At 43.0% G+C, this 26,540-nt stretch overlaps 1 protein-coding gene across 2 annotated transcripts in view; it reads left to right on the plus strand.

Moving 5' to 3' along the window:
• The window catches only part of Washc5 (WASH complex subunit 5), a 40,718-nt gene that overhangs the window by 3,810 nt on the left and 10,368 nt on the right, over positions 1-26,540 (plus strand). For both annotated transcript variants that reach the window (XM_050145355.1, XM_050145356.1), the window contains exons 5-23: positions 893-993; positions 2,396-2,588; positions 3,206-3,358; positions 6,360-6,473; positions 8,348-8,519; positions 10,535-10,662; positions 12,674-12,803; positions 14,833-14,945; positions 16,767-16,933; positions 17,010-17,085; positions 18,392-18,502; positions 19,321-19,461; positions 20,180-20,260; positions 20,804-20,905; positions 21,569-21,748; positions 22,910-23,034; positions 25,002-25,164; positions 25,912-26,014; positions 26,112-26,191. In XM_050145355.1, coding sequence (XP_050001312.1) covers positions 893-993; positions 2,396-2,588; positions 3,206-3,358; positions 6,360-6,473; positions 8,348-8,519; positions 10,535-10,662; positions 12,674-12,803; positions 14,833-14,945; positions 16,767-16,933; positions 17,010-17,085; positions 18,392-18,502; positions 19,321-19,461; positions 20,180-20,260; positions 20,804-20,905; positions 21,569-21,748; positions 22,910-23,034; positions 25,002-25,164; positions 25,912-26,014; positions 26,112-26,191 — 2,433 coding nt within the window. The remainder of the gene's footprint in view (positions 1-892; positions 994-2,395; positions 2,589-3,205; positions 3,359-6,359; positions 6,474-8,347; positions 8,520-10,534; positions 10,663-12,673; positions 12,804-14,832; positions 14,946-16,766; positions 16,934-17,009; positions 17,086-18,391; positions 18,503-19,320; positions 19,462-20,179; positions 20,261-20,803; positions 20,906-21,568; positions 21,749-22,909; positions 23,035-25,001; positions 25,165-25,911; positions 26,015-26,111; positions 26,192-26,540) is intronic.

Below are 26,540 nucleotides of genomic sequence, written 5' to 3' on the forward strand. Positions count from 1 at the left end.
ACTGGGGAGTCAAAGGCAGTTGGATCTCTGTGAGGACAAAGCTAGCCTAGTCTACACTGCAAGTTCAAGGACAGCCAGAGCTACATAATAGAGAAGCCCTGTCTCAGTAATAATAGTGGTAATGATAATATTAGACAGCATCAATGCGTGCAGAATACCATTCCACAAAGAAAAGAAGATGGCCTAAAGTTATCTTTCAAGTTTAGAATGTGTGAGTGTGAATGTAATGAGTAATGAAAGAAAAGATTACGTTGTGTTATGAGCTTCCTTTGTATAAGAAGTCCTTCTTTGGGGTTGGGGATTTGCTCAGTGTTAGAGCACTTGTCTAGCAAGCATAAGGCCCTGGGTTTGGTCCTCAGCTCCTGGGGCCAAGGAGAGTCTTCAACAAGGCAGTTGTAGAAGCCTAGTATTTGGGAGTCATAGACAGGTGGATCTCTGAGTTCAAGCCCAGCCTATTCTATAGAGTGAGTTCTAGGACAGCCAGGGCTATGCAGAGAAACCCTGTCTCAGAAAAAGTCCATCTTCTTTTTGCATCCAAGACATTGGTGATCATTTAAGAAATGTCTGTCAGAGCCAGCGTGGTGGCCTTGTCTGTAATCCCAGTACTTGGGAGGTAGGAAGAGACAGAAAGATTAGTTCAAGATCATCTGTATTCAGAGAATTGAGATTTTATTTTGGTATCACAAGCAAAATAGTCACTAGGAATTAAAATTGGTTTGAGTTCATTTTTAAAGCCCATTCTACACAACAGTTGAGAGCCCTTTGTAGAAAAACATACATTGACTTTAAAATATAAATCCAACTTTATTGGGGGTGATCATTTGTACCACTGTCAACTTCAGTCCTTGCAGACAGGTCTTGTGAATTTGGCCATTGTCCGTTTTCTTCATAGTGTGAAGCCCTCTACTTATATGGAGTTATGCTTCTTGTCATCGACCAGAAGATTGAAGGAGAAGTCAGAGAGAGGATGCTGGTTTCTTATTATCGATACAGGTATTCCTGGCCTAGCCTGCACACCCCTAAAGCACTGCTCCTGTACTACTAGGAACAGTGGCCTGTGGTGAAGGATGCTACAGTACACACGTCTTCTGAACACACCGAAAGAACATTACCCTTTTATGTGTTATAGTTAACAAATAGCATTCAATAAAACCTGTATAAAATATGAAATCTATTTATATCTAGCAATATAGAGATATGATGATAATGTACTTGTTATAAAGCAGGAATCTAAACTCTGAATGTTTTAACTTGAGGATAAATTTTAAGAAATTTTAAAATTCACAAATGTTTTGCTTTTGAAGTTTTCTTTTTTAGTTTTCAAACAAGACGCCTTGGCGCCCATAAAGAAATAAAGGAGCTTTCTGTTGTCATTCTCATGTGGATGACCGGAAAACTGTCCTTCTGGACCAGGTGGAAAGCTATCCCCCACAATACAGGCATAGACACAGAAATACCCTAGGTCTGGTGTTACGTGCGTCTGCAGAAATGTGTGGTTGCAGGAAGTAGAGTCCCAAGGAACTACCTTGCCAGCTTTTTAATATTAGCACCTTCCATACAGGATTTCCATCTTTTGAAAAACTGTACAAAAAATGGATGCGTGGAGCTGGAGAAGTAGCTTAGCCATTAAGAATATATGCAGATTTCTGCCTGGTGGTGGTGGCACACGCCTTTAATCCCAGCACTGGCAGGTGGATCTCTGTGAGTTCAAGGCCAGCCAGAGCTAGTTCCAGGACAGGATCCAAAGCTATAGAGAAACCCTGCCTCGAAAAACCAAAATATATATATAATATATATATGTATATATATATTATATATATATACACAGATTTCTAAAAGACCCAACCGAGTTCATTTCCCAGCACACCACCCAGGATCCAGTGCCCTCTTTTAGCCTCTACAAGCGTCTGTATGCATGTGGAGATATCACACACGCACACGCATGCACACATGCATGCACCCTGCATAACTTATTTGGTAGTCAGACCTGAATCTGGAATCATTTGGAGTCAAGACCTACTCAGAACAGATGTGGCTATCTAGCATCTTCTTTTATCTTATTTCTGTAAGATATTTTTGCTCTTAATTATTAATACCTTGATCTTAAGACACCAACTCAAACCCTGCTGTGGTATTCTGTAGTGTATTCCAAATACTGTAGTGCTTGCTTTATAGTTGACGAGTATGATGAGACAAATCAGCTCCAGGGGTTTGGAAAGTGGGCAGAGAACCAATACCTACCCTTCAAATAGGCTTTTCAGATGTGTGCTTTTGAATGGTAGGACTCAAATGGACCCACTGTCGTTTCAGGATGGAGTCCTTCGCTTTTAGACTTACGTGTTTCTGACATGTGATGTCTTTGGTTCTTTTGTTTCCCATTGTGAACTTGATCCAGTGCCGCTCGGTCCTCTGCTGATTCAAATATGGATGATATCTGTAAGCTGCTGCGAAGTACAGGGTATTCCAGCCAGCCAGGAGCCAAAAGACCACCCAACTATCCCGAGAGCTATTTCCAGAGAGTGCCTATCAACGAAACTTTCATCAGCATGGTCATCGGGCGCCTGAGATCTGATGACATTTACAACCAGGTAGGAATCGGGGGGCCTTAATAATTTAAAAGGTAGAATATACTTTCCTCCTCGGCTGCTCCTTTTCATCTTTCTTCCTTCCAGTGAGTCAAAACAGCAGCTAGAAACTATTTGTAAGAGCATTTAAACAGTGCTGCAGGGTCAAGGAAAGGAGCTGTTAGGTTTCAGGGAGAAGATGGGATGTGAGCAGTTAGAAAGAGTGTGTATTCTTTTAAGTCGTCTGTTCAAGAGACAGTTATTGAGCGTGGATGGTATGTTCATTCATGTGAGCAGTTAGAAAGAGGGTGTATTCTTTTAAGTCGTCTGTTCAAGAGACAGTTATTGAGCGTGGATGGTATGTTCATTCATGGGCTAGGTGCTGGCTATTCATCGCCAAAGAAGGTAGACTCTGGTGTCTACCCAGAGTGGACTTGTGGCTTAGGAAGGAAAACACCCACCAGAGTTGCGCAGTTAGCTTAAGGGGAAACCGGTATGCGCTGGAGCATGTAGCAGTGGTGGCAGGATTGCAGCAGCTGACACAGTGGAGCAGAAGGGCAGTCTAGACAGAGCTGGCAGCTGAGCAGGCCTGGAAAGATCCTGTAGCGTGTGAGAGTTAACTCTGGGATGTTGTGTTGCAGGTCTCTGCCTACCCCCTGCCAGAACATCGCAGCACTGCCCTGGCGAATCAAGCCGCCATGCTGTACGTGATTCTCTATTTTGAACCTTCCATTCTTCACACCCACCAAGCAAAGATGAGAGAGATCGTGGATAAATACTTTCCAGATAACTGGGCAAGTATTCCTCCCTTTCGTGAGTCTGTCACAAAACTAACTCCCTGGGGCCAAGTATGTAATACACGTTAGTGACCCAGAGGCAGGGGGATCAGGAACTCAGGGTCATTCTCAGCTACTTAGTGATTTCAAGGCCTGATTGGGCGGGCACAGAGATGGGGAGGACCTAGAAACAGTTGGGTATGGGAAAACATAAAGTATATTGTATGGAATTTTTTAACTAAAAATTCTTTTAAACAGAAATATGCAGAACCCCTCTAGTCTTTTGTCTTTTTTCCCCTTTTATTTATTGTGTGTGTTTCCATGTGTAAAGGTCAGAAGAGAACTTGGGGAAGTCATTTCCTTCTGCCATGTGGGTCCCAGGCATTGAACTCCAGTCCTTGAGCTTGTTTGGCAGGCTCTCTCACCTCCTGAGCCACCTTTCCAGTCCTGTTATTTTGGCCTTTAATGTAGAAGCCAAAAAAAATTATAAATAATTGGACACAGACAAAAAAAATTACTGGAGCAAAATTATCCTGTGTGGTGAGAGTTTTATGAATCATGACATGAAGAACTAACCAGTTAGTTAAAAAAAAAATTCTACACAAAAATGATATCATTTTCATTAAAATAGATACTCTGAAAGTAAAACTATGTATTAAAATATATCTTAATTTGGCTATTGAGAATATAAGCCAGGACTGTTTATTCTTTATGTTTTATGAACAAAAGTCAGCTATATGAGTTTAGAGGTTGTGAACCTAGACTTTAAGGACTGAACATCATGGTTTAGTGGTTAAGAGCACTGCCTGCTCTTCCAAAAGGTCCTGAGTTCAATTCCCAGCAACCACATGGTGGCTCACAACCATCTGTAAGGAGATCTGGTGTTACCATCTTGAGGAAGAGACCTGGTCAGTCATCCTCATCAACTTAAACCATGAAATTCAATATAGACAAGTTCAACAGAACCGCCATTTATGGGCTGTCCATGCATGCTTCAGCATTGCCAGGGCATAGATTTCTAATTTCATATGAGCTTAAGGTCTTTTATGAACTTAAGCTAGCAGAGTTCACTTAACTTGTCAAATTTTGAATAGGAATTTCATTTTCACAGTTAAATTTTACCTGTAAGATGACTATGGTAGATCTAGTAAGGTTTAGGCTACTGCAGGCTGTGCTTGTAACATGGAAACTTTGTTTCATGTAAAGCTGTCAACACACCTATCATATATGAAATTCCAGAGCAAGGAGTTTTTACGGTAATGCAGTGGATTGGGTCGGGTTCTGAGCTACCAGGTTCTGCTCCTCTTCTCACTACTGAATCTCAGCGGCCGAGTCACACTGCCTGTGTTAAAAGACACTCTCAATTCCCCGGCAGTATGAGAACAACCAGCAGTTAGGTGAGGGTTACTGTCAACCTGTGAATTGAACTCAGGTTGAGTTGAGCAACCAAAAGGAAATAATAGTAGTTTTGCTTCCTGTTGCCAAACTGAATCATTTTGACTATAGTGCTATAATTACAGCATCCTGAATTATATACCTAAAAGTGCTCCTCCCACACACATCTGACCCAATGGATTTTTTTTAAAAGATATGCCAGGCAAATGTAAACCAGTAAAAACAACTTATGAGAAATTATCAGACAATAGAAAATATGAAAGAAAACCATTAATAGAGATAAGGAGACATCATATAAAATGCTTAAGGTGGATAATCCACAGAGATGATTAACAGCTGTGAAATTATGTGTACTCAATAACACCCTCAAAATACATAAAACAAAATTCTGGGATTCACATGGGAAAATCAACAAAATTAATCATGACAGAAAAAAATTTTATGCATCTTTTCTGAACAAATTGTTTCATAAATGTTATATATGTGTTTAAAGAATATATGAAAGTTGAATATGTGGTAGATCATAAAAGAATTCAGCAAAGAAAGAAGCTGATAAACTATATTTTCTCAATATAGTGCAATTCAATTATAATTAAGTATTAAAAGTATGTATTTAAATGTTTGAGAAAGAATACCCAGATGGCTTTTGTGTAAAAGAAGAAGCCATATTATAAATCAGACACCAAAAACCATAGAGTTGTGCAATATGAAAGTGCACACGACAAACCTGTGGGAACTGGGTACAACCGCTCTTAAAGGAGGTTATGACGTGAAATTTACTTTCTAAAAAACAAGATTGAAATGTAATGAATTCGGGGCTAGAGCGATGACTCAGTGGTTAAGACATGGCTGCTCTTCCAGAGCACCTGAGTTTGAGTCCCAGCACCCACAGGACAGCTCACAACTGTCCACATTGCGACATTGCGAGTCCAGATCTGACACCCTTCTGTGGCTCAGTGGGCAGCAGGCACACAAATGATTCACAAATGAGTACAGGAAAGCACCTACACACATAAAATACAGATTAAAAATCACTTAACGTTGACAGCAATAGACTTGTTTGAGAGCTCTCAGGAGTCCTATGTGACTTTAGGTGTGTGCATGAATGTGTGTGTGTGTATGCATGTGTGGGTGGGGGGGTCGGTGGTATGGTGAGGTATGCACAAGTGCCAGAGCTCAAGCGATCAAATTTAAATCACCAGGCCTGTATGGCAAATGCCTTTTCTCGCTGAGCCATCATCTTACATCACCATCATTGACTTTTAAGAACCAAATATTAGAAAACTGAGTTCTCGTGATGGTGCCATTGAGAGACCTTGTCTCCAAAAAAAGTAAGAGAAAGAAGAGAAGCCGCTTCCTTTTATTAGTCACTGCTTTTCTCTTCCTGTGATTTTCTCCATCTAGGTGTCTAACACTCAGTGGTTTGGAAGGGTGAGGTCACTTCATGTCCTTTACCCTGAAAAGTAAACTTGTCACTGTTTCTTTGGAGAGCACTAGGTTTTCACTAATATGAATTAAAACTGGAAAGAGAGGACACTTGTGTGCACTACTTTGCATTTTCCCGCCCCATTCCTTGATGGAAGCAGATGCTGGGCAGGTACTGAGTGGCTGTCTCCTCTTTCAGGTCATCAGCATCTATATGGGCATCACCGTTAATCTAGCCGATGCTTGGGAACCTTACAAAGCTGCGAAAACTGCTCTAAACAATACCCTCGACCTCTCAAACGTCAAAGAGCAGGTAGGTTTGCGCTGACCAGCAAGCACCCTAGGAGGTCAAGCCTGGCTCATGGGAAACAAGCTAGGTACACGTCCATGGAGTTGGGAAAATATGCTCCCGTACATCTTACTGCATGACTAGAAGGTAAAATGTGCACATCAGAATTATTTATAGGTTTTAAACTTGTGTGGGAGAGGAAAAACAGACTGGGGACTTAAGAAAGATTCCATACCTAAGATGAGTCAGTGGGACAGGGCCACAGTTGACTTTGTTGTTCTTGTGTGAGGCCCTTGTCCTGTGAACAGAGCTGGCTTGAAGTTTAGCAGTAGGATGGATGCTGAGGTGACAATGAGTGGTAGTCTACTCCTGTAGGTGGAGTCATCCCTTCTGGGGCGCTGATTGCTTTACAGAAGCACAAGACGCTATATGCATTTCTGAGTTATGTGGCTCTATTCTTCTTTGGTAAGAACACCAGACAGAAGCAAATAGCAGAAGAGATAGAGGAATATAAATAAAATCTTTTCTTCAAATTTGAAATTTCAAATTTTCAAAAAATTAAGTACACAAAAACGTGTACTTAATATTCCTTAATGGCTACGTTCTCCTGCTTGGCTATCTGGGTCATAAAGTTTTCCACTGTAGATGGAACAATATTGACATAAAAACCTCTGTCATGTTTTATCCAAGTAAATTGAATTCCTTAAATAATACAGTGTTATTTCAGTGTTGGCCCAGCTCCCAGAGTGTATTTGGGAAGTGGGTTCAGTGCTTACTGATGTCAGGGCATTAAGTTTTCATTATTCAAATTCTTTTCCAAATTTGCATTTTCTCATTGTGACATTTTAAGAAGTTTCTTCAGAGCTTTAAGCCAGGTTAACTAGGTTAGTAAGGTTTAATAGTGGACCCTTACTGTAATAAAATCAAATGGCCAGGATTGCAAAAGGATTAAAAAATCATAACCCTGATCAGCTGAGATCTTCATTTATTAAGCTTTGTAAACCTGTGGACATTTCGTCTGTTGGTGTGATGATCCCAGGATTTAAAGACTAAGGCAGAATAGGTCTAGACAGCAAAACCCTGACGGAAAACGCCAAACAAAAGTCTAATCTTTGGAGCATATCTGGTCTTTCCTTCATTTGTCAACCACAATAGGAAGAACAGGCAATTGGATCTCTGTTTTTGTGTTTCTTTTCCATCCAAGAGTTGAAGGGCTCAAGGGAGCGTAGTGGCATACACCTTTAATTCTAGCAGTTGAGAGAAAAGCAGGCAGCTTTTGAGGTTCGAGGCCTGACTGGTCTGTGTAGTGAGTTCCAGGACAGCAGAACTACATAGTGAGATCCTGTCTTCAAACAAACAAGCAAACATATAGACAAAAAGAAGATGAAAAAGAAAAAAAATTGAAAAGATCAGAGAGGCCACCTAGTCCAGTTCAGTATTAGACAAAGAAAATAATATACAATATAAGGATAAACCCATCAGTATTTAATCACACCCCAAACTAAAACTGAGTTTCAGAATTTTAAGTACAATATTCCTTTGAAAATGGCTAATAAAACCAGTCTTGGTGGTGAATGCCTTTAGTCCCTTTACTCAGGAAGCAGAAGCAGGTGGATCTCTTGAGTTCAAAGCCAGCCTGGTCTATAGAGCTAGTTCCAAGGTACATGGTGACAAGGTACCCTGTCTCAAAAAAAATCCAATAATCAGTTGCCCTATTGCTATAACTATAATACGCATGCTATTACCTCATATAGAAATGAAGTTATCAAGAAGGGCAGTAGAGAGGGAGAGATAAAAGAGAGCCTTGTACTTGTCAGAGGATTCCGCTGAATGGGAGTCATTTTCAGGATAGCTGTTCTCCCATCTAATTCCAGCTGTCCATCTTTTTAATTTCAAAGGCGAGCCGATACGCCAGTGTCAGCGAAAGAGTGCATGCTCAGGTACAGCAGTTTCTGAAAGAGGGTTACTTGAGGGAGGAGGTGCTTCTGGACAATATCCCAAGGCTGCTCAACTGCCTGAGAGACTGCAACGTTGCCATCCGCTGGCTGATGCTTCACACGGCCGACTCGGGTAAGGCACACAACGGGGCATGGGGCTCGTATCCTGCCCCAGAGTAAGCTTTCCAGAGGTGAAGTCAGCTTCACAAGGCAGAGTATTTAGCAGAGGGTGAGTCAGAGCCATACTGCCAGCCCCTGCTAACATCTTGGTTTTAGTTCAGTGGACCCTGTTTCACACTTTGTAGCTCTAAAATGTAAAAACCTAAATTTGTGTTGTTTAAAGCTACTGTTTGGGCCAACCTGTCAGAACAGCTCCAAGAAACTAATGAAAGGTCCCAAGTAGCAGGTCAGAGCTGGCTGTGTGGAACCTATAATGTGAGTCCTGGTAGGGTCGAAGTGGATGAACAGAGGTCAAAGAAGGCTCCACCAGAAGGCAGGAATTAGGAAGATTTTGACTAAACTAAAGAGAAGAAATTCTGGACCACAGACATTATCAGAATTGGAAGTAGAGAAAATGTGAGAGCCTACTGAGTGGAGAGCCTCCTAGAGCAGGTAATTTGGTGGCCTCAAACTCTTCTGGGTCGTGGCTGTCTTTGAAACCTTCTGTTCATACAGTTTGGCATTAGGTTCAGGAGCTTCTCACATTGTGTGAAAAGTCTCCACAGGATCCATGAGCTATGACTTTAAGACCAGTGATAAAATCTCAGAAAACAGTAGATACTTGAGACCCTGAGCATCTTCAGAGATGGTATGTTGACAGAGGTTTCTGTCCTGCCCAGTCCTGCAGTCATTCAGTCCCAAAGAAACACACAGAGGCCTACATTAATTATAAACTAGTTGGCCTATCAGCTCAGGCTTCTTATTAACTCTTATATTAACCCATAATTCTTGTCTGTGTTAGCCACATGGCTTGATACCTTTTATCATTGAAGCATTCTCGTCTTGCTTCCTCTGCATCTGAATGATGACTACAGACCAAGCCTTTCCTCTTCCCAGCATTCTCCTATTCTGGTCAACCCGCCTATACTTCTTGCCTGGTTGCCCCACCTATACTTCCTGCCTGGCTACTGGCCAATCAGCATTTTATTAAACTAAGACAAGTGACAGATCTTTATAGGGTACAAGAGCATTATCCCACAGCAATGGTACACTTGCTTAATCTTAGCAAATGCATTGTAAATGTTCATCGACTCATCTAGAACTATATACTACCACCTCCAGAGTTGTGTATTCAGCAACCCTGCAAAATTCCTTGCTTGCTTCCTTTGGTTTTGTTTTTATTTTATTTTCTGAGACAAGGTTGTGCCAAGTAGCCATGCTTGGTCCTGGAACTGCTAAGTAGATCTGACTGACCTTGAACCTTAGTGATCTACTCAGGAGCTACAATTACAGAGGAACCCTGTGCTTTTCATCTCTTATCCAGTCAGCTTTCCTTGGGGGCCTACCCGTGTAGGCCTTACTTCCTGCTCGTCCAGCAAACACTGGAGCATTGTGTAGGACCTTCTGTTCCCCGTAGCCTCTCCTCACAGCTCCTGTAGCCAGATGCTCTCATCCCACTACCTGCCATCCATTTCCACCTCTTGGGAACCATTCACAGTTGGGCTTCTCACTCTATGTCTTTGAGAATATGTGGCATCTCTCCAGCTTCCTAAATGTTTTTCACATAAGCAGAAGTTTTCCGGGTTTTGCTTCTTAGTGCGTAGGTCCATGTACACTTTACCCACAGTGTAAATTTAATCAGCTAACTCACACACTATGCATGTATCTGTGCTATGTGTCAGATCCCTTGGAGCTCGAGTTTCAGTTTTGAGCTGTTTGATATGGGTGCTGGAAAACAAACGTCCTCTGGAAGAGGAATTGTCCTGGACTGCTGACCATCTCTCTAGCCCCACTGGCCAGCTTTTGATAGATTGAGTTTCTGCTGCACAAACTCCTTTTCTGATTTCAAGACTTTACCCCATTGGCATGGTTTATAACCTTCCCTCTCAAACTCACATAAACCACACAAGTGCTCACTCTGCCCTGCCCTGCCTTGTTTCATGGGTGATTTTATACACCGAATCAGTGGGAAATTCTTCTTTTTTCTAGCCTGTGACCCAAACAACAAACGTCTTCGTCAAATCAAGGACCAGATTCTGACAGACTCTAGGTACAATCCCAAGATCCTCTTCCAATTGCTGTTGGATACTGCACAATTTGAGTTTATACTCAAAGAGGTAAAAGTATTAAATGAATAACTTTGGTCTTTGTTTTTTGTTGTTGTTGTTGTTTAAAAATATTTTTCAGCCGGGCGATGGTGGCGCACGCCTTTAATCCCAGCACTCGGGAGGCAGAGGCAGGTGGATCTCTGTGAGTTCAAGACCAGCCTGGTCTACAGAGCTAGTTCCAGGACGGACAGGCTCCAAAGCCACAGAGAAACCCTGTCTCAAAAAGAAAAAAAAAAAAAAAAAGAAACTTTATTGAACAAATAAGAAACAGAATATCCAGAAAAATATTTTTCAGAAAAGATTGTTATTTAGTTGTGTCTCTGACTCGAGCTACAGATTTTGCTTGTCTAGACCTATTTTTTATAGAAGTGTACAGAATTAAGCATGTAGCAATTATTTAGTGATAGATGAAGTATACCTGGTGGTAGACATTAGTCTAATGAGGAGTGTGGTAATTCATGAGAATCACTCTTGATAAAATACATGTGAAAACTGGGATTTGGCTCTGGGAAGATGACTCAGGTTAATGGCTTACTGAGTGTCTTAATTAGTGTTACTGTTGCTATGATGAAACACCATTACTAAAGAAACTGAGGGAGGAAAGAATTTATTTGACTTACATTTCCACACCACTACTCATCATCAAAAGAAGTCAGGACAAGAATTCCAACAGGGAAAGACCTGGAGGTAGGAGCTGATGCAGAGGCCTTGGAGGGGTGCTGCTTACTGGCTTGCTCTTCATGGCTTGCTCCGTCTGCTTTCTTATGGAACCCAGGACCACCAGCCCAAGGGGAGCATCAACCATAACAAGCTGGGCCCTCCCCCATCCACCACTAACTAAGAAAATGCCCTTCAAGCTTGCCTACAGCCTGATCTTGTGGAGGCATTTTCTTATTTGATATTCCCTCTTCTTAGGTGACTTCAACTTGTGTCAAGTTGACATAAAACCCATCTAGTACACTGCGTAGGCTTAAGGACTACAATCCGGATCCCTAGAACCCACTTACATACCAGGTGGATGTGGCAGCCCACCAGTACTAACAACTTCCTGAAGCAGAATGGGATCTGAGAGGTGTATGTTATGTGTATGTGTGTTCTCATGTGTAGGTACATTATGTGAGGGTGCACACATACGGAGGCCAGAGTTGATGCTGGGTGCCTTCTTAGGTCATTTGCAATTTATTTGTAGAGCATGATTGTCTTGGTGATGGTTTCTATTGCTATGAAGACACACCATGACGATTGCAATTTTTATAAAACAAAATATTTAAATGAGGCTGTCTTACAGTTTCCCAGGTAAGTCCATTACAGTCGTGGTAAGAAGCATGGCAGCATGCAGGCAGTCATGATGTTGGAGAAGGAGCCCAGAGTTCCATATCTCCGCCCTCCTCACCACCATCTCCACCCCCGCATGGTTTCCTCTGTGCAATAGCTCTGGCTATCCTAGAACTTTGTAGACCACCCTAGCCCTGAACTCACAGAGATCCTCCTGCCTCTGCCTCCTGAGTGCTAGGATTAAAGGTGTGCACCACCACTGCCCAGCTGAGTTCTACATCTTGATCTCTAGGCAACAGGAAGTAAACAGCCCACCACACTGGATATAGCTTGAACATAGGAAACCTCAGAGCCCACCTCCACAGTGACTCTAACAAGGCCATACATACTCCAACAAGTTCACACCTCCTTCTAGTGTCACTTACTGTGGGGACCATTTTCTATCAAACAACCACAATCGTCTCTTACCAAACTCAGAACTCAGCAAATTCGGCTAGTCTTGCTAACTGGTTCTGCCTGTAGGATCTCCTGTCTCTGCCTCCACACCTGCTTGGTTTTTGTATGAGTTCTGGGGATCTGAACTCTCGTCCTTAACTGGACCACAAGCGTCTTTTCCCCTGAGCCACATCTCCAGCTCTCTGTCATATATTTTTTTAAAGTAAATAGGGATTCATTGATGATCTCTTTGTAAACTGTCTGATCTGAATTTTCTCTTAAGTACTGAATCTTTCCATCCTGTCAACAGATGTTCAAGCAAATGCTTTCAGAGAAACAGTCAAAATGGGAACATTACAAGAAGGAGGGCTCAGAGCGGATGACCGAGCTGGCTGATGTCTTTTCAGGGGTGAAACCGCTAACCCGAGTGGAGAAAAATGGTAACTGCTAAAGATGTGTTTGAGATGTGTGCTTATATAAAGCCTTATAAAATGGTTGTGACTTTTTATCATTGCTGTCAGAAAGTACCTGGCAAAACAAGGAAGGTTTATTTTGACTCCCACTTTGAGGGCACAGCCATCATGGCAGAGGAGGTGTGGAGGCGGGGGTGTGAGGCAGCTGGTTACCTTGCATCTGAGGTCAGGAAGAGGGGAGGGGTAAGTGCTGATGCTCAGCTCGCTTTTTTTTTTTAAGTCTGAGAGCTCAGCCGATGGGATGGTGCCACCCACAGTCAGAGTGGGTTGCCCCTCATCAGCGAACCCTCTCTGGAAAGGCCCTCACAGACATACCCAGAGGTGTGTCTCCTAGGTGGTTCTCGACCCTGACAAGCTGATGATCAAGATTAACCATCACACACTGAGTTATGAAGTCCTGATCTCATCATGGTGTGCTCTGTCCTCTACAGCAGTCCTCACAGCAGCCTATAGTTTAGCTTGTGCTGCTTCTAGCTTGTTCTCCCTTGGGCAACAACCAAAGATGCTCTACACATCATGTTTTATATCTTTGAAATACAAACCAGGGGTTCCTAAACTGGTTCATTGCTGGGATTGAGAGCCATGATCTCCCCACCCCAATATTAGATAAAATTGAGGTGTGTATTTATTTGAAATTGGGGAAAGGAAATGAAGGTCAAAGACCTCTTGAGATCTTCTAGAAGTACATGTCACCTGAGGTTATTAGTAACAACTGACCTAGATTCTAGATTATTATCTTCTATTCTTGATAAGTTGTTTTAGGGTTACTGTAATTGTAAAAAGACACCATGACCATGGCAATTCTAACAAAGGAAACCATTTAATTTGGACTGGCTTACAGTTTCAGAGGTTTAGTCCATCATTGTCATGGTAAAACGTGGTGGCCTGACAGACATGGCATTGGAGAAGGAGTTGAGATTCCTATATCTTCACCACAGGCAACAAGAAGCGGTCTGTCTCACTGGGTGTAGATTGAGCATAGGAAACCTCAGAGTCCTCCCCCACCCATGGCACACTCCTCCAGCAAGGCCACACTCCCACCAGGGCCACTCCCTTTAGAGAACATTTTCTTTCCAACTATCACAGGTATTTTCCAGAGCACCTGCCATCTAGTGGCAGAAGTGGGGGTCACCAGCTGTTATTTAAAGGAAACATCTCAAATTTTACATTAATGATTATGATCCTGGGTCTTTTAGGAAATCTTACTTATAGAAAAATTATAGCATCTTGTCATATTTTTTAAGATAAGAACCTTATGAATTTTCTCCCAGAGTTACAGAGTTGTCTGAGCAGTTAAGAGCACTTGCTGTTATTGTGGAGGACCCAGTCTTGGTTCCCAGCACCCACATGGCAGTTCAGGTGCCTATAACTCCAGTTCCATGGGTCCTGATGCCCTCTTCTGGCATCTGCAGGCATTGCACACATGTGGCACATATACATGTGTGTAGGCAAACACACATACCCATAAAATATAAATAAGGAAATCATTTTTACAAATCTCTCCCAAAAGACCACCCTGACTACTGGTCATGATACAAATGGCACCCCTTAAACTATTCAGAACTCCCACAACTCTCTGCTTGTACCTCACAGTTCTGACATGTTGATCTTCACCTTGCCCAGAAACCTCTGCTCATGTCTGTCCATCACCTTGATAGATAACCTTTATTTCTGACAACCCAAATATTTATCTACTTCTTCATAAAACAGTAACTCCATGTTCTTTCCAGCAGTCCGAGCCCTCCCATGCCCATGAGCACCTTAGCACTTAGCATTTGCATCTTAAGTGCGAGCCTTTAATCCTTAGTGGTGAGTGTCACAGACAATCTGGTATGTGTACACGCCCTTCACATTGTTGGCGGTGAGTGGTCAGAGAATTGTTGGGAGTGATGTTACACACCTGGTAAAAGCTGTGAGAACTATATTCGTAAAAGATCAATTCAAAGCTACAAGGATTTGGGGTTTCAGTATGCTTTCTTTTTTTCTGTATTAACAGAAAATCTTCAATCTTGGTTCAGAGAAATCTCAAAACAAATACTGTCCCTAAATTATGATGATTCTACTGCTGCAGGCAGAAAGACTGTGCAGCTAATACAAGCTTTGGAGGAGGTAAGTGTTACAGAATATTTGTTTAACTATGCAAAGATGTGTTGCATTTGTTTAATCATATAAAGATCTGTTGTTTTACATTTCCTGTCTAAAGAACCTGATTGGTCTAATAAAAAGCTGAATGGCCAATAGGAAGGGAGGAGGTATAGGTGGAACTTTCAGATAGGGAGAGTAAGAAGGAGGAGGAATTGAGACTCAGGAAAAGAAGAAAGAAAGGGTACCTGCACGCATGTGTGTGCTCACACATGGATGGATACACACAGACACGTGTACACACACAATCATAAATAAATTTTTTAAATCTTGAAACTATGTCTTAGAAGTTACACCTTATGACCCACATGGCTACTCTTTCAGAAGACCCAGGTTCAACTCCTAGCAACCACATAGCAGCTCACAACTGTCTGTAACTCCAGTTCCAGGGGATCCAGAATCCAGACATACATGAAGGAAAACTAGCAATGCACATAAAATAAAAATAAATTAATATATATATATATATATGAGGATATTTCATCAGAAGTAACCCTTGTAGTGTTATATTCAATATTCTAAAATTAGGCTAGTAACTGACTGGTCAGCTGAGTAGAACTGTAGCAACAATTGTTAAGTCTGAACTTGAATAAATACATGCTTTTAGAAGCGGAATTATAAAAATAATCTAGGACTATTGGGGAGATTGTCATAAGGTATAAAAACAAAATTGTATGGCCGGGCGATGGTGGCACACGCCTTTAATCCCAGCACTCAGGAGGCAGAGGCAGGCGGATCTCTGTGAGTTCGAGACCAGCCTGGTCTACAGAGCTAGTTCCAGGACAGGCTCAAAAGCCACAGTGAAACCCTGTCTCGAAAAAAAAAAAAAAAAAAAAACAACTTAAAAAAAAATTGTAATTCTATGCCTTCTTTTAAGTGTGTAAAATATTGTGTACCTTTGGGAGAGAAATACTAGAAGTAAATACACAAAAAATAAAAGTAGTTTGTTATATAATGTTTTTATCCTTGTAAGTAGTCTATTTTCTGAAATGATTTATATACTCAAAAATACCTGTGTACCCAAAGAAATGACTCTAGCTCAGATTCTTAAATGCTTAGCTGTCTGTTCATATAGATTTAAAGTGTGAAATGATCATGTTAGAACACTGTTTAAAATATCAGCTATACTCTGTCCATTAAGTATAGCCAATATTTTCCACTCTCCATACTTTCTTACGAAGTTTTTTTCTATTTTTTTAAGCTTATTCTGATAGTCACTATAAGTAAATAGCAACTTCATCTACTACCTCGTTAGCTCAGGGCGCCTCACTCCAGAACAGCTACAAATGAGTGCTTGTTTGGGGATTTCCTAATCTTTAGGAACACTAAAAACAGCTTTATAAGCCTCAGTATTTTTTGGCCTTATTTATTTTGGCATGTGGCCCAGGCCTCTTGAGTGACACATGAAAATTTGAGGACTGTAGGAAACCTCGAAAACATGGTATTGTACTGTACCAGTACATTGGTTGTGCTGTGACTTTCTGTGATCTTAGTAGTGTGGACACCCTCAGGAAGAAGATGGCCTCTGGGTGTATGCATTTCTTCTGCAGTGGAGGGTGAGCCTGCTGGCATGTCAGGTTGTCTACACACACCATGGGAGCAGGGGGGAGAGTTCCCTAATCCTAGACACTTGTACTTTCTTAGAACTTGCCTTAGAGATTTCTGAAGCTTAATGTGAAATGAAAAATTTGGTCAAGAAATTGTTGGCGAGTGGTGAACTTTCTTGGAAGTATTCAAGGAAAGGGTGTGCCGAAGAATTCTTTTAATTAAATGGATCATGTAACACAGGTTCAGGAGTTTCACCAGTTAGAATCAAATCTGCAAGTTTGCCAGTTTCTCGCTGATACCCGCAAGTTTCTCCATCAAATGATCAGAACCATTAACATTAAGGAGGAAGTCTTGATCACAATGCAAATCGTTGGGGACCTTTCGTTTGCCTGGCAGTTAATTGACAGGTAATGTGGACACACTGATGTTTACCCGTGATGAAGGCCGCGAGTCCATCTGCTTATCATGTGTCCCTCTTTACAGTTTCACATCCATCATGCAAGAAAGCATAAGGGTTAACCCATCCATGGTTACCAAACTCAGAGCCACGTTCCTCAAGGTAAGCAGGGAATGGCAACGTCTGTCTTCCAGCAGAGGGAAGACTCGGCTTTGCTCTACCCTCATTGGTCAGTGTATGATACTCTCCCCTGTGCATTCAACCTTTAGGAAATAATTCATAAACATCTATGCAAATGCTGTAGGTCGGGCTGGAGAGATGGCTCAGAGGTTAAGAGCACTGACTGCTCTTCCAGAGGTCTTGAGTTCAATTCCCAGCAACCACATGGTGGCTCACAACCATTTATAATGTGATCTGGTGCTCTGTTCTGCTGTCAGGCACACATGCAGGCAGGATACTGTATACATAGTTAATAAAATAAAAAAAAGAAAAAAAATGTCATAGGTCCTGCAGCATCAAACATTCAGTCAAGGTTTAGTTCTTTATGTAAAAATGAACATCCAGCTGGGCGATGGTGGCACACGCCTTTAATCCCAGCACTCGGGAGGCAGAGGCAGGCGGATCTCTGTGAGTTCGAGACCAGCCTGGTCTACAGAGCTAGTTCCAGGACAGGCTGTAAAGCCATTGAGAAACCCTGTCTCGAAAAAAAAAAAAAAAAATGAACATCCATTTCATGAGTATGCAAATTTGCTTTCATCTTTAATATAAATGATAACAGTCTGGAGAAATGGCTCCACAGTTAAGACCCTTGACTGCTCTTCCAGAGGACCTGGGTTCAATTCCCAGCACCCACACAACAGCTCACAACTGTCTGTAACTCCAGTTCCAGGGGCTCCCACACCCTCATGCAGACATGAATGCTGACAAAATACCAGCGCACATAAAATACAATTAAATAAAAACCTTTAAAAAATAAGAAAACGAATGGTAAAGGTAGAATTATGATTTACAGTAAGTCTGTGGCTCATTCTCCTAAGTGTTTGCTCTGTAGGCCTGTGTTGTGCACTGGGCCTCACCACAGCTTATTGGATGAAAAGGAGTCATGACTCCAAGGAGCTCCAGGGGGTAGCAGCTCTCCAGCTCCAGGGAGCCTCCGCGTGGCCACAGCAGCTTCTGCACCCGCTCCCAGCACTGCTGCCTCAGTCTGTGCTGGTCCTGATAACAGACATGGCGCCCATGTCCCCGGCTGCTGCCGGTGGTCAGCGCGAGAAACCCTGCCACAGTAACTGATGGCTGCGGGCTGTTTTGTTTTAGTTTAATGTTTTGTCAGAAACTATATGAGGCATTGCTGAGGTTTGCTGCTTGTTTTCTTCTAAGCTCAGATGTTGCATTAGAAATCCCACTTTTGCGAAAGAAATTTCTAGGGCATTTATGAAGCGAGAAACAGATGTGTGTTGTTTCCTTGCAGCTTGCCTCTGCCCTTGATCTTCCCCTGCTGCGTATTAATCAAGCAAACAGCCCTGACCTTCTGAGTGTGTCTCAGTATTACTCGGGAGAACTGGTGTCCTACGTGAGGAAGGTAAGAAGTGCCTCTGGCTGCGTTTCGGTGACTGAAACAGTGCACTGGTGATGCTTCCTGTCCTCCATGTTTCTTCCCAGAAATTTCCAGTACCGAAAAATAAGCAATCATTTACTGCAACTGTAGATGGGAAGTGTGATTTTGCTCTCTAAGGAAGTCACACTGGTTTTCACACGCCCTTGGCCTTGTCACCCCTTCAGAGTCAGAGCTGGCTGCTCAGGCAGAGCACAACTCACATTCCCTTAGCAGAACCCAGTCCAAGTCTTCGTGAGAACATTGGTTCTTGCTCCAGTCACTGTGATGGGTCAAGGACCCAGCCTTGTCTGAATTCAGAGTCAGTTTATGTCATGCATGGCTGAGAACTTCCTGACGTTGCCAACATCTTGAGCATTAGTCTATTAAAGTCTGTAACAGGAGCTTGATAAATCATCCTGAGCAGTTTGAGGATTAATTCTGTATTCTCTAGCAGTTGACGGCAGAAGAAAGTGAGCTTGTGCTTCCTACAAGTGTTTTGGTTTTGTTTTGAGGTAGCTTCCTATGCAGCACTGGCAGGCCTAGGATTTTCTGTGTAGACCAGGATGGCCTTGAACTCACAAGAGATTTTTTCCTGCCTCCCTGGTGCTGAGATTAAAGGCATGTGCCACGTGTCCAGTGCTTTGTAACAGTTTTGAAGATAGTTCTTTTAAGTTTCTCAGCATCTCTGTGAGCAAACTGCCATGCTGCCCACTGGTCTCCTTCTTGCTGTCAACTTCATTATTCATCAGCTGAAAAAATAGTGCAGACACTCAGTTGTGTTCTTCCTTGTCTTTTCATCAAAGGTTTTGCAGATCATTCCAGAAAGCATGTTCACATCTCTTCTGAAGATCATAAAGCTTCAGACCCATGACATCATTGAAGTGCCTACCCGCCTGGACAAGGACAAGCTGAGGGACTACGCTCAACTTGGCCCACGATACGAGGTGCCATATTCCTTTGGTTTCTGTCTTTTGATAGTTAAAGCCCAAACCATGAAACATCGCAGTCCTGTGGCTCCTGGAGTATCCCAGGGACCAGCCATAAATCACATGTGATTGTGTTTTCACACTCTCCGTGATAGCGTGGTTTGCAGTTCTTAGTGTGCTCACACCATGACTCTTGATGCTTCACCAGTGTCTCTGAGAGCCTGTTCACCCACGTGTTCTCTGTAGAGGTGCAGCGCTTTGCTTTTCCTTATTCTTTCTGTGCTGCACAATCTGGACCCCTCATATCCACGGTCCTTTGTGCATTTGATACTCGACTTAGGATTACATCCCAGTAAACCCATCATAAGTTGAAAATACTGTAAAAGAAAATGCATTTAATGCAATCAGGCAGCTGGTTATTACAGCTCATCTTGAAGTCAGCCCTGAAGTTTAGACCTGAGACATAGAACCCAGAGTTCTATGTCTGTTAAAGGAGAGTACTGTTAAAGGACAAGTAACTGCTGACGGGGACTGTCCCCAGCATATCCAACGGCAGTCTTTCCCTTCTACACAGAGCCTCACTTCCATCCTGGTGCATGCACACCAGTGTCCTTTACACAGCCACACATTCATTTCCTGTAGCCTTTGCAGGACTGTCGACCAGTTGCTTAGCCTTGCATAGCAATGAGGGTTCTTTCCCGTGAAGTCCTTCATCTCCCCTTTCTCTCTGCTGAAGGTTGCCAAGCTTACTCATGCCATCTCCATCTTTACCGAGGGCATCTTGATGATGAAAACAACCCTGGTGGGCATCATAAAGGTAACAGCCATGCTGCTGCTCTGTGGGGCCCATGACTATTTGTTTGATTTTCTGGGAATTCCGTGTGGAACAGGAAGGAATGTGACCGTGCCGTTGTTGTGCCACTCAGCAGTTTTGTTTTTACCCATTTGTTGGTGGAGGAAGAGAGCATTATGATCCTGATTGTTGAGAGTTCAGGACAAACTGTGACTTGAACTTGGAATTTCTTGTCACCCTCTCCTGCTGGCTGTACAGAAGGACACTTTGCATTTAATGAAGTTAAATTAATCGTGGAGCAATTAAAAATTGTCCATACATGCTATCTTTTTAATATGTTGTAAAATTATCATAAAACTTCCTGAGATGAAAAGAGCTCTGTGGAGGCAACAGGATTAATAATTCAGACCACCCCCAGAAAAATGAAATAGGGGCAGAAATTTAAAAATCTAAATCATTTAGAGACAAGGTAAGAAAATGCTGTGTTACAGATTCTCCCAGCCCTCTGCTCTGTTTTCCTGACTTGCATTTTCCTGACTGCATTGGATGACTCTGATTTGCACTTAGGTGGATCCCAAGCAATTACTGGAAGATGGAATAAGGAAAGAGCTAGTTAAGCGAGTCGCTTTCGCCCTCCACAGGGGACTGATATTCAACCCGCGGGCCAAGGTACAGTGGGTCTGTCATTCAGCTCATAGCATGCACCAGAACACCCAACTAGATAGGCCCTTCCCTCCCCTGCATTTCCAGTATGTGACGTGGGGTGCAAACAACTGACATGCTCTTTGATCCTTCTGTAGTCCACTCATAAGGAAACCCCTTGAAAAGCAACGCTGTCTCCCCCTGCTCATCCTGCGTTTAAGAACTGAACTGAGACTTATGACTCAGAATTACTTATTGTCAAAGACCTCGTTTACCATAAAGCAGGCAGAAACTATAAAGACTGGGTTTTTTTTAAGTTTGCATTATCTATTTAAAAGTATGGTAATTTTTCTAATGAGAAAATGAGTAATCCTGAAATGTTTACATAAGATATGTTTCCCTTCAGTGAATTCACCTTAAGTATTATGTGTAGAGTATGAGATGTGATCATCAGTGTTCGTCTTTATGTCCTCCCTATGATGCTTTCTTCCCAGATGAGTGTAGCCTGTCCTTGGCTGAGGGTCTGACCGCACTGTCCGTCAGCCTAGCTGCAGAAGGAAGTATTCTAAAGCTGTGACTGTGTCTGAAACCACCACTAAGGTCCCTTAGTTAGCGTGTCATTTAAGTCTAATGTAGGCGTTAGTGTTGACAGTTTGCTCCCATTGACAGTTTTCCTGTCCTTCTGCATAGCCAAGTGAGTTGATGCCCAAGCTGAAAGATCTGGGAGCCACCATGGATGGGTTCCATCGTTCTTTTGAGTACATACAGGACTATGTCAGCATCTATGGTCTGAAGATTTGGCAGGAGGAAGTCTCTCGTATTATAAATTATAACGTGGAGCAAGAATGTAATAACTTCTTAAGAACAAAGGTATTTAACACGTTTTTTTTTCAATTCTTGACTATATTCATTATTTCTCATATTTAAGATACACACTCCAAGTTTCAGGAATCCCAACAAGAAAGTTTTTGGTTGATGGTTTTGTCTAATAGTTTTACTGAAAATCAGTACTGAAGTCCCACAGAGCACCTTCAGGAGACTTTAGGATAAAAGGAGAGTCGATGAGGGACCTGGCCTCGCAGAGCTTTCTGTGCCACAGAGAAAGCATAGGTAGCCAAGTGGCTGTAGCAGCTGCTGCTCTGCTTGTTAGAAGCCAGCGGGTTGAGATGCGAGGTGCAGGACCTACGGACTTTGTGATGCTGTTGGCTTGAGCAGGGCCCCCCAGAGCCCTCCCATAGCAGCACTACCATCCCACGTCCCCCAGGCCATGCACGGGTTTCTGTTTCCTCAGGTTCCAGCACTTGCTGCTATCCACTCCCTAACTTCCACTGACCTCGTGGGGCGTGAAGGTGACTTTTATTGATGCATGCTTCCCTAATGGCTGTCTAGTATCTTCATGTGTTTAAAGGCCATGTGTGTATATCTTCTTTGAAAAGTGGATTGCTTTTCTATTTTCTTTTTTTTTTTTTCATGAACCTCAGAATAGCACCAAACTCCAGTGCCGCTGCTTTAGACAGACAAGGCACTGACACGTGCAGGTGACACTATCCAAAGATTATTTAAGCTAATGCTAGTTTAGATTTTCCAGATTACACTGTTCGTCTCTACTCGTAAGACCAAAAAGACCAAGTCTCTCCCGACTCTCCTTATCTCTCACTTTCCTGCAGCCCAGGCTAGTGTCCAACTCCCTGTTCAGCCAAGGATGACCTTGAACTTGCCCTCCAGCCTCCACCTCCCTACTTCTGGAATTATGGGCCTGCATTGCTGTGCCTGGTTGGTGGCACTGTGGATGGCACTTAGGGCATTGCTCATGCTAGGCAGGTACTCTGCCAGCTGGGCTGCATCACCAGCCCCTTTTAACAGTTGTTTCTTCTCTGTTTTGCTGTTCTGTGTAGCCTTTGGGACTTTGCTGTTGATTTAAAATTTTCTCTTCAAAACCAAGCAACATTTGTTATTGTTCATGCAGTGCTTGTGAGATTAGTGAGTTACGCTGTCAGAGCTGAAGTAGGCATTTATGGTTTTGTGTTCCAGATTCAAGACTGGCAGAGTATGTACCAGTCCACTCACATTCCAATACCCAAGTTCGCGCCCGTGGATGAGTCCATAACGTTTATCGGTCGTCTCTGCAGAGAAATCTTGAGGATCACAGACCCAAAGTAAGGATTTCTGAGTGTGGCTGAGCTTCAGGCCACAAGACATGTGAGCCTGTGTCACTAAAGTGTGCTCCCTTGTGCCTAGTCTTGTACTTATCAGCTCATCCTGACCATTAAAGATGGCATGCTTATGTCTAAGCCGAGGACCCGAATACTGTCCAGTGACCACTCAGCATGCCACCCACAGCTATAAACTGACTCCTTGTAATAATCTCAGGAGGTAGGCATTGTTCCTCTTACCTCTTCAAAGATGAAGAAATCCAGACACAAAAGCTTATTCTCCTGCCCAGCAATAACACAGTTGGCAGACAGTGTGCTAGACCATGCCAAGTTTCTGTTCCCAAAGGACTGTGAGTCAAGGTCACACTATGTCCAATGGGTCCACCCTAATCACATGGGTCCATGTAACTTCAGCATGACTGGGTGAAAATCTCACATAATTAAATATATTCCTGAGATATCTGGTGGATACCGTGGGCCCTCTTAGTAAATCCAGCTAAACCCATTGACTCTCCCTTTGAGCTTCAGGTGAAGCGGTACACTAAGACCAGCTGAGGAAAGAGCAGGCTCGGGTCTTGTGGCTCAGTTGTGTGCACGTGCTCACAGAGGACCACGATAGATAGAGTTGCCCAGAGGAAGACGTGCACCTCTTTCTCTCCCCGCCCACCTGTGTCCTGTTGAATGCGTGTGCATTCCGTCAGCACTCCATACTGTCCTCTAGTCTGGCACTATTTCGTCTCAAGATTTGTGAAAGTCGGTAAACTGTAGGTAAACCTTTTGAGATTTCTAGCCGATTTTTTCTGCCACAAGCAAGAGAAGAAAGAGTTTTGTGTCTGTGACTTAAATTACGGAGCCCTTCTAGAAACTGCCCTGCCTGACACTCTGCTCACACTTTCAGGGGAGATTAGATGTGACTGGGGATTCATTATGAGAACCAGGGTCCTCTCAGATGTCACATCCAAAGTACAAAGTGGATGGTGGTGTTTATAACATGAGACCTACATGTATGGCTGGTGGTATTTATAACATGAGGCCGACATGTGTAAAGTTTGTTGGAACTGTAGAGGCTGGGACTGCACCCCTTTCCTGCTGAATCAGATTATCCAGGAGTGGACTTTGGAAATCTTTGCCTACTGCAGGCCCTACTAGTCACTCAAGGCCCCTCCTCCATGATTGAGACCCAAAGCTTTGAAATGATATAATCTTGCAATCAGGCCTACCTTGCCCTCTGCCATCTCCCCTTTAAGTCAGGGGTTAGCTGGCTTGTATTTCACAGATCTTATGAGGGTGACATAGGATAACTTGAGTGCTCAGTAGATGATGTTGGGTTTCTGCCACTGTCATCATTGTACTATGTTCCCAAGACTAAAGAGAATCAATGAGGGGTTCCAAGAAGACGGGCATCGACCATTTAGTGAGCTGGAAAGGAAGCACACAGCTTCATCTTCCCCCTCAGATGTCACCGTCAAAGATCCTAAGTTTCTTCTTTACCAGTGGGATTGACACTAGACTCGCATCTGTCCTCAGTCTTTGGAAATTTCAAGAAGCATCGTATAAAAGAGTAGCTGGGCCCTAGAGTCCTCCAGCCTGGCAGCTGAACTTAACTTTGTCTTCTCAGCATGGTTCCCAGGAGTAGCTCAGCCAAGTGGAAATAAATGAAATCAAGGAAGCATACAGTGTGGAAAGGAGACCTAGCTGAGGTTTACCTTCTGTGACATCAGGCAGACAAGATTGAGTACCTGGACAGAAGTGAGGAAACACCAAACACAAGTCCTAACCAGTAGTGCCTGCTTGCACTGCGACCCCAGCACTCAGGAGGTCGAGGCAGGGCTGGTGCACATCCAGACTATGCCAGACTGTATAGTAGACTGTAAAACAAACGAAAGCATGCAGCCTGTGCCCTGGCTTGTGATACCCCAGCTCCTGTCCCACACTTCTGAGCTAGGATTTTGGTTGTACCTTTGTTTTAGAACGACATGTTACATAGACCAGCTGAACACTTGGTATGACATGAAGACTCATCAGGAGGTCACCAGCAGTCGGCTCTTCTCAGAAATCCAGAACACCTTGGGGACTTTTGGCCTGAATGGATTGGACCGACTTCTGTGCTTCATGATTGTGAAAGAATTACAGGTGAGCCAGGAACCCCACGTCAGCTGCTTCTCTTGTGGCCGTGGTAAAATATCTGACAAGCAACTTAAGGGCAGAAGGCTGTATTTTGGCTCACAGTTTGAGAGCCTGGTCCATCGTGGAGGGGAAGGCCTGGCTTCCAGAATGGCTTCTACTGTGGTCACACTGCTCCTGTATCAGGAAGCAGAGATGGATGTCAATGCTTGGTCCACTTTCTGCCCTTAATTCAGACTTGGACCCCAGCTTATGGAATGGTGTTGCCCCTGTTTGGTGTGAGTCTTCCCTTTGACATTAAACTTCTCTGGAAGCATCCAGACACACTTTAACACTTTGCCAAGAAGACAAAGACTGCCTGTTACAGACCTGCATGTCTAGTTTCTGCCTGGGAAGCATAACAACAGGTCTCACCTGACAAATTAAACTCAGTGTCCTCCGTGATTTCTCACCCTGATGTGAGGCCTGGCTGACTTTACTAGGTAGACAGGAACTGATGGTAGACTAGAACTTCTTTGGCCAGCATTGCCATTCTAGGGGTAGACTGCTTTAGTTAATTTCAGTTTGGGAAAGAGAGACTTGTGCTGGAAACTTTATCTCCTCCTTATAGCTGCTGCTCCTAGGAGGAACCTGGGTATGCTTCCTTTCCATTTAGAGGTTGTCTGACTGAGGTAGACGATGTTCTATACAGCATCTGAATTAACTGGAGTTTGGGGTTGTTATATTTGGATTTTAAACATGGCTTCTTGTTTTTAGAATTTCCTCAGTATGTTTCAGAAAATTATCCTGAGAGATAGAACTGTTCAAGATACTTTAAAAACACTTATGAATGCTGTCAGCCCCCTAAAAAGCATTGTAGGTAAGTGTCCTGAGATTCGCCAAGGCAGAAATGACGCTGTATTATTATAACCAACCTTTCAGGATTTACTGAACTCAGATTGTATTTTAACTTTCAGCAAATTCCAGTAAAGTTTATCTTTCCGCCATCACTAAAACACAGAAGATTTGGACCGCTTACCTGGAAGCCATAATGAAGGTATGCTATGGGAAACAGGCTAGTCAATACTATGTAAAGAAAGTTTGGGGGGGGGGGGGCAGGAATAACTAACACTGTTTTGTAAATTACTATTTTCTTATGACTTCATGTTGATGGAAATCTATTCCTTTCATGGCTGAAACAGAACTTCTGCAGATTCTTGTTATGTCTCACGCCATTCATTCCTTTATCCTTCTCTCTGGAGCTACCACCCACTGGGCTCTTCATGGACCCATAGCTTCCCACTTGCTCAAGTTCATAGAACTCTCTGCTCTGTCATCTGAAGCCTGTGTGGTCCACAGCATTACAGCAGAGCAATTGTCCCTTTCCCTCCTGACTACCTCAATGT

Source organism: Alexandromys fortis, unplaced genomic scaffold (genome assembly GCF_014885135.2).
Source record: "Alexandromys fortis isolate MF-2015 unplaced genomic scaffold, M_Fortis_MF-2015_v1.1 scaffold_2_1_26212458, whole genome shotgun sequence".
NCBI classification, from domain to species: domain Eukaryota; kingdom Metazoa; phylum Chordata; class Mammalia; order Rodentia; family Cricetidae; genus Alexandromys; species Alexandromys fortis.